At 40.9% G+C, this 8481-nt stretch overlaps 1 protein-coding gene across 1 annotated transcript; it reads right to left on the reverse strand.

Moving 5' to 3' along the window:
* Positions 1 to 2047: 2047 nt before the first annotated feature.
* On the reverse strand, positions 2048 to 3280 carry LOC131010905 (F-box protein AUF2-like). Its single transcript, XM_057938608.1, has one exon. The coding sequence runs from the start codon at positions 3145 to 3147 to the stop codon at positions 2263 to 2265; it is 885 nt and encodes a 294-aa protein (XP_057794591.1). The 5' UTR covers positions 3148 to 3280; the 3' UTR covers positions 2048 to 2262.
* Positions 3281 to 8481: the final 5201 nt, after the last annotated feature.

The following is an 8481-nucleotide window of genomic DNA, read 5'->3' on the forward strand; positions in this document are numbered from 1 at the left end:
CATTTCCTGTGATTATAGATTTTGTTTTGACTGCAAGTTTTTGAATGGTCAAATGTTGGTTTTGTGAGAGATTTAGTGAAATGAAGTTGTGGGATTATGCATAGAGAATTTCAAGGGCGAAGAAAGACGTGAGTTTAAGGAGTTTTGAGAAGTGTGTGAATAACAATTTAGAGAAATGTTGAAAATTGGCCCTCTCTGCCAAGTTTACGTGAAGGAGATCAAAGTTGAGTTCGGCCAAGTGTTGATGGAATTGAAAATGTGGTTAGTGTTGCGTTGTTTATTTGAAAACAGAGGCTTTGCCTTTTTTCTCTGTTTTAGTGTTGAAAACACAACTCGGGACTTGAATTTGAATAATAATAATATCATTCCGGGTTGGGTTTATTTGAGCTAGCTTCTTTTTGGAATGCCTATTTAATTCATAAAAAATCAAGCATGACTGCATGATTCAAGTATGCCGAATTATTTTCGATTTCAAACAATTCATAATTACCTATTTAATTGGTAATAAGCGAGCTTGCCGCCTGTGATTATAGCATTGTATAGTTTGGAATTAGATACTTATCTTAATTTATTAAGTTCCGTAATATATTAAGTCATTAAGTTTGCTTGAATTTATTTAAACGATTAAACGGGCATAATTAGTAAAAATAATAGGCTGCCCCCCGTGATACGACTTTGCCGCTCGGCAATATTGAATTCACGGGAGGCAACCTTGTATTTTTCCTAATTATGTCTGTAATTCATCATAACATCCTTATTTATAATAGTCAATTATAAAAAAAAATTAATTAGTTTATTAAAGATTATATATTTTTATACAATATAACACAATCTTTTTAATTTTTTTTATTTTAACACAACACATGACTAACTAATAAATTTAATTTTTTATTAAAAATAAAAACTATATCAATTTTCCTGTGCATACGCACGAGTGGGATACAAGTATTTACTATAAATGAAAACATAACAAGTTTTGTGGGCTGACCTAAAAAGGAATATGACTCATATTTGGTGGGACGAAGGAAGTAGTTATTATGTAAGTAGATATTTAAATATCATTTATTTATGCATATATTTGTTTGTTGCAAATATAATATTGCCAATAAAAAATATATACTCCATCCGTCGCTGAAAATTGTGACTTTATTAATATACCGTTATGTCTCTAAAAATTGTGACATTTTCATGTTTGAAAATGACCCCACAAACTTCCTCTCTCAGTATATACAAAAAAGTGTGGTGCCCATTTTCCGCCCAAACATAACTAGCACACATTTTGTTTGAGCTCGACTAATTCGAAACCCAAGATGTTAACACACAAAATACTAATTCTTTAATATTCATGTCGAAACAAAATTGTTCAAGCTCGCGGGATGGAAGGAGTACTAATCTAAGTTGACGTGGTAAATTGAGATAGATTTGTAATTCGTAACGTTTCAGCATAAAGTTATTGAATATGTGGAAGGGGTGTAGTGTTGATGTGACATGTTCTCGCTTCCTTGCAATTTTCTTTTTTAATAGACATAGATTCAACAGATTTTTCTCTTCCTTTCCTGTCTTCCAAAAATCTGAAGGTCGTAAATATGCCGTGCTAGATATTGAGCTATTTGATTATCAACTTAACAAGAGATTGTTGAAGCTTGTGTTAGTAAAGCTTGTTAGCTAAATGAGTTCAAAAATGACAGGATTCGACTTGGCTTGGCTGGAAAACTCTAGCAAATCAGACATTTTGCGCATTTCGATATGAAATTGGTTGTTATATATTGCTGATTTCATTAATTTATTATGAATTTAGGAAACAAAATTAATCGAATAAACCAATTCATTGCGTTCGACCAAGTCAAGAACCCATCCAAATACATTACATCTCATATTTCATACCTTGATCAAGTGAAATAAGAGACGATGCTCATATAGTGAAATAAGAGGGCCAACAGAATGAGGAACACCAAAAAGCATTCTTGATTACTCCCAAAACAGAGCAAGAAAAACAACACTCAAACATGATTGCTCAAACAAAATTTCTGCATCACAAACAGCAACATAATTTAATAATTGACGCCAATTGATTAAATGCTCAAAGATTTTAGTAGTTAGAACAAAAATACTTGGACTACTTGTACCCTTTTCTTTTTCCGACATGGCTACAACAGACTTGAAATTTGTCGAACGTTTTTCTATACATACAAAATTACAAACAAATTCTTTTTGTCCAGGTGAAGATGACTACCTCTGAATCCAAAATGATTTATCGTATGATCAAAAGGAGTCCATTTCAAGAATGTAAGCCCTGCTCTTGAGCAGCTTCTCCACGTGCTCGGCGTAAACCCCGCCGCCGAACGCCTCGGCGGCGAGCGCCTCGTCCCCGTGGGCCTCCTCGGCCTCGCACGGCCGCGGGCCCTCCTCCACGGGTCTCACCACCACCAATGTGGCCCCCTCTACCACCACCCCGGAAGACAGCTCCAGCCGGGGCTCGTGCCGCATCCGCACCCCCACGGCGGGGACCGTCGTCCGCCCGCTCCGCCGCCAATCCTCTGCCGCCGCCGCGATCCGCTCCCGGAACTCGCGCAGCCCGTCCTTATCCATGATCATCGCGCCCTCGCCCTCACGGTCGGAGACGACGAGGTGCGAGAGGAGGCGCTGCTCGTCGACGACGTCAGCCGCCATGTGATGCCGCGCGGAGGCGGCGATGAGGGCGCTGATCGTCCACACCACGCGCGTCTTCATCCCGGCGGTGCCGGAGGCGAGGATGACGCAGCTGCGGAGGGTGTGGCCGAAGCGCGCCACCCATTTGATGGAGGTGCCGTTGGCGGGGTGGAGGTCGCCGGCGGGGAGGTCGATTTTGAGGGTCTTGATGGCGTGGAAGCGGCGGAGGATCCGGGAGGGGGAGTTGGGAGGGGAGGGGGAGATGAGGTGGAGGAGGGATTTGAGGAGCGAGGAGAGGAGGGAGGCGGCGGGATCGTGGGAGGCGGGGATGACGCGGTCCACGCGGAGGAGGAGGGAGTCGGAAAGGGGGACGAGGGAGGAGAGGCGGCGGGAGACGGAGCGGCAGCGGAGGAGGGTCTTGACGTCGGAGACGCGGTTGAGGATGAGGAGAAGGATCGGGTCGGGTAGGAGGTCGAAGAGATCCGACCCGGAAGCCATTTTGGGGGAGTGAGATAATGGGATTGGGAATAGGGAAAGTATAGAGAGAGAGGGGGAGAGTTTTGAGGAGAGAGAGAGGAAGGGGGAATTGACCGTTGACCGCAGTGTGGATTGGCTTACTTTTTTTCCATCAAATTCATGGGTATGCCGGCTTTCTGCATTTATAGGGGGCGTGCTGCTCTACACTCTCGCCCTCCACTCACTAATCATCTGTCCATCTAATTTACACCTATATATTTTTTTTGAATGAAAATTTAAAATGTTCAATTCTTTAAATTATATAGTTATATGTGAAAAATGTCATTTTTTATAAACATAAATATTTTATGTTCTATTTTTTAATACCATTTGATTTGATGAGTTTGCTTGGTTTTTTGTAAAAGTCTTACAAATTTGATCGATTTGACAACTATCAGTCATAAAAGTCAACGATTTGACAGCTATCAGTTAAGAGTACATATGATCGGAGGGTGGCTAGATCATGTGGCCGGCCGGGCGAATACATGATTTCACCGGACGGACACATGATTTTAAGATAACTAATATTTTTATTTCATAAACAACATATAACTCTATATTAAATTAATAAATTATGATTTTAACTTTAAATTACTCCCTTCGTCCGCCAAAAGTGGACCACTTTAGCTGGGCACATGATTTAATAAAATTGATGATAATTTTAATGTAGTGGAGAAAGGGTCCCACCACTTTATGAGATGTGTGGTTGAGATTGAATTTGTGATGATTTTTTTGTAAATAAAGAGTGTTTGTAAGGATAAAAGATTAACGTGAATGGTGGGACCATTTCTATAAAAAGGAAAGTGATATACTCTTTGCGGACGCCGATATAGTAAAAATGGTCCACTTTTGGCGGACGGAGGGAGTAATAAATACTTCCTCCGTCCCACTTCAAATGGCCCTAAATTTTTCGGCACAGAGATTAAGGAATGTGTGATAAAGGTTTAAAGTGGTGGTGGGACCATCCAAAAAGTAGTGTTAAATATTTCTATAAATAGAAAGAGGTCATTTGAAGTGGGACAACCCAAAATAAAAATAGAGTCATTTGAAGCGGGACTGAGAGAGTATTAGTATAACCTTATGTAACATGTATTCCAATCTCCCACCCCTTCTTTTGTCTACGGAACATGTCCCCACCCACCCCTTACCCCTTTCTTCCTCTTCTTCGGCAGAACACATCTTCCCTCCCCCAATCTTCCCAGCCCCCCTCTCATCGACTCCACCGCTCCCCAAACGCTACCCGTCATGAACCCCCTCCCTCTAATCCAACAAAAAAAGAACCAGTCCCTACTCCCAAAAATTGCGGTCGGAACAACCACCACCCATCTTCCCCTCCCCTCACCCAAAAATATACACAATTGCACTGTCATCGCCATGCCCAATTTGACTTTTATCACGGCTCCATACCAACTATTCCTTCAATCACCGCCACTGTTATCAGTATTTTTTTCGAGGAGATGAGCTATTCGATGAGAGGGTAAATTTGTCTATGTAAATAAGATGGGGGTTACTGTTAAAAAGATAAGTTATCCGGCCTCAGGGCGGATCCACCATAGGGGAAGTTGAATTTGTTGAATTATGACGTCTGAAAATATTTGAATGGCCTCCGAAACAATTTTTTTTGAGTATTTCGTACAATTTATTTTCATGCATTTTTTTTAATAATCACTTAATATAATATATTAATAAGTTTGTTGGTGTTTGAATTTATTTGTATCTAAATGTAAATTCTATCTAACCAATTAAATTTCGTGAGACACTATAGCACGAGACTCCTTTTTCATTTGCGACAGGTTAGTTTGGTATATAACTATGCTACAACCGAAGCCCTGTGATTCGATACATTATTTTCATAGTGTTACTTATGCATTTTTGTTTTAATATTATATGTAAAAGTAGTGGACAAGTAAGTCTGCTCATGATATTTATGAGATGGAAATACGATTAATGTTCATAGTATATAACAAGCTAGGGCATATATACCGGATTCGAGTAGTTTTTTTTTTATTTTTCTTAAAATTAAAAGGCATAATAAGCTGCATAAAGCTACGCAAATTTTTATTTTTTATTACTTTCACCTTGGACACTTTAAATCTATCCTTGCAAATTTAGAGCAAGGAAGAAACTGAAAATGTAAGAAACAATTCTTTTATTTTTCCTTTTTTTTGGTATTACAATTCTTTCTTCTAAAATTCTTTTCTTTGAGAAGAAAAGAAGAGAGAGAAGTAACGTGCACTCAGAACAATTCATTTATTTTTCTTTTTTTTGCTATTATAATTCTTTAATTTTCTTCTAAAATTCTTTTCTTTTTCCTTGAAAATTTTGTAAATTGTAAGGGAATCTGTGCAATTTTGGGCATGATTTTCTCTATGTTTTCATTTGTTCAAGGATCGCATTCTATTCCATTACCATTAGAGCATCTTTATTTGTTGAAATTGATATTTGGATCAATGAAAGAGACTTAAATTACGAGTGTTGAGTTTGTCACATGTTGAAATTCAACTGAGGAAGTCAATAAATTGCTTTGATTTTAATTAGGGTTTAGGAGTGTAGTAGTGTGTATGGTAAGAAAGGTCTCTCAACGTACATTTTTTTTTAGAGGAAACAAGAACTTCATTCAACCAACTCAGTATAGTTCAAAACAGAGGGAAAACCATCAGAAGAAGTAAAACGAGAACGAAGACAAAGAGCATGCTTAGCAAGTCGATCAACTACAAAAGTATTTGCTCTCGACGTCCAGCTCCAACTGATCTGCTGCATGCTGTCAGTTCGCAAGAAGATTTCGTTTAGGATGTCTCCAAGAGCAGATAAATCCTCCTCCCGATTGATGAGTTTCCAATACAGCGTTTGACAGTCCGTTTCAAGAATAGCATCTCCACGACCCTTTTCTTCGCACAGCTGTAAACCTTCAAGAATGGCCCGAGCTTCACCCTCATCTGTCGTGAAAACACCCGGTGTGAAACCCCACCTCACTCCCAGCAGACCATTATCAACATCAAACATTGCAGCGCCGAAACCAGTCCCAACTCCCTCTCCAACAGCAGCGTCACATTGGATCCTAACCTGCGAGTCTCGGCTGCAAGAAATACTTCTGGGTTGAGAACTGATCGGTGAAGAGCTAGCCGATCTTTTCCACCTAGCTTTCTGGGCCACCATGGAGCACTCAATGTGGGTGAGATTCTTGTTTTGGTAAAGCAAAAGGTTTCGAGCATACCATGAAGCCCAAGCAGAAGTAGCAAAAGTAGCATGAACCTCCTTATCTGGTATCGACCTTATCTGTTCAAACCAATCTTTAACATTCCAGATTTCAGCCGCACTAAGAGGACGTAGCTTGAGCGGCGAGATTTCCCACAAAAACACCATCCATGGGCAGTCGCGTAAAGCGTGCTCCGAAGATTCCACCTCCTCTCCACATCTACAGCAAACTGGATCAACCTCGATAGAGCGCGCCATAAGAGCTCTGGTCGTCGGGAGAATACCACTCAAACATTTCCACATGAAGATCTTGACTTTGGGAATGACCTCAAGCCCCCATATCCAGTTCCAAAGGCCTGTTAGAACATGAGAGGAGGAGGCTTCTTCACGACTGCGAAGAGAAACTGCCAGGAGATATCCTGACTTAACCGAATAAGAGTTGCATCTTCCGCTTGGCCAAAAAGGTTTATCTGGATTAGCCATATTAATCCTCAAACTGCCAGAAAACTTCCAAATCTCCTTCCTCGGCATGATTTCCACTAGTTTATTTGTATCCCACGACACTTCAGCTTCCGAAAAGAGCTCTCCCACTTTAAGATCTTTCCATTTGTCTTGAACACAAGCTGTACTGAAATTTCCTTTCCCGTCTAGAATCCAACAATCTTTCCCAATGCGAATTCTTTCCCCATCACCAACTTTCCACGCAATGCCTTTCACCAGAAGATCTCGTCCCGCTAGTAAGCTTTTCCAAACAAATGAGGTATTATGGGCTTTACTAGCCAAGAGAATGTCCGTCGGGAAAGTATCTTACTTTTAAAGATCGGGCCAGGAGAGTCGAGCCATTTTGGAGTATCCGCCATGTTTGTTTTGCGAGCATTGCTTGATTGAACAAGCTTATGTCTCTGAATCCCAGCCCGCCTTCATTTTTGGGAACACAAAGTTTTCTCCAGCTCTTCCAATGTATCCTCCTTTCTTCCTTCTTATGTCCCCAAAAAAAGCTCGCTGCGATACTGTTAATCTGCTGACAGATTTGCTCAGGTATGGAAAAACAGCTCATCAAGTACGTTGGTATAGATTGGAGTACCGATTGAATTAGCACCACCTTTCCCGCACCGGATAGGTAGCGTCGCTTCCAATCCTTCGCCTTTTTCCGTGTGCGATCCACCAGAATTTGGAATATCTCTACTTTGGATTTTCCAACAACACAAGGGATGCCCAAGTACTTGCCTTGAAAATTCTCACGCCTCACTCCAAGTTGTGCCGCCAAATCGGATTTGAGGGTCTCTTCCACTCCAAAACTGAATGAAATGGCAGATTTGTCCATACTAACTTTCTGACCAGACACCGCTTCGTATTGGCTTAGAATGGATTTGACTTCACCAATCTCCTCAGCGCAAGCACGCCCAAAGATTATACAATCGTCATCAAATAGTAAGTGGCTGATCCGGGGGGCAGTTCTGCAGAGCCGCGCACCGTGGATAAGATGGTTCGTCTCTGCCTTGCGTAAGAGACCCGATAGAGCTTCCGCACAAAACAGGAATAAGAAGGGCGAGAGCGGATCCCCTTGCCTAAGGCCGCGGCTTGGTTCAAAAGCTTCACCTGGAAAACCGTTGACAAGCACACGAAAAGAAACAGAGGTAACACACCTCATAATTAGATCAACCACAGAAAAATGAAAACCAAGCTTTCGCATCATGGCATCTAAAAAGTTCCACTCAACCCGATCATAAGCTTTCGCCATATCCAACTTAAAAACAAAACACCCTTTAGACTTGGCTTTGTTTAATCTCATCATATGGAAAATTTCGAAAGCAAGCAGAGCATTGTCGGTAATTTGTCGACCAGGGACAAAAGCCGATTGGCTCTCATGAATAACAGAGGGGAGAATCCGTTTGAGCCTATTTGTGATGGCTTTAGAAATAAGCTTATAGATGACATTACACAAGCTAATAGGCCTAAAATCTGAGGGGGTGACACAATTTTTCTTTTTAGGGATAAGACAAATGAAGGTTGAATTGATCGGACCCGGGTCAGCCCCATTATTCAAAATATTAAGAACGAGAGGAATAACATCAAACTTTGCATGAGACCAGCTAGAGGTGTAAAAAATGACAGGCATAC

The sequence above is a fragment of the Salvia miltiorrhiza genome, chromosome 2, assembly GCF_028751815.1.
Source record: "Salvia miltiorrhiza cultivar Shanhuang (shh) chromosome 2, IMPLAD_Smil_shh, whole genome shotgun sequence".
NCBI classification, from domain to species: domain Eukaryota; kingdom Viridiplantae; phylum Streptophyta; class Magnoliopsida; order Lamiales; family Lamiaceae; genus Salvia; species Salvia miltiorrhiza.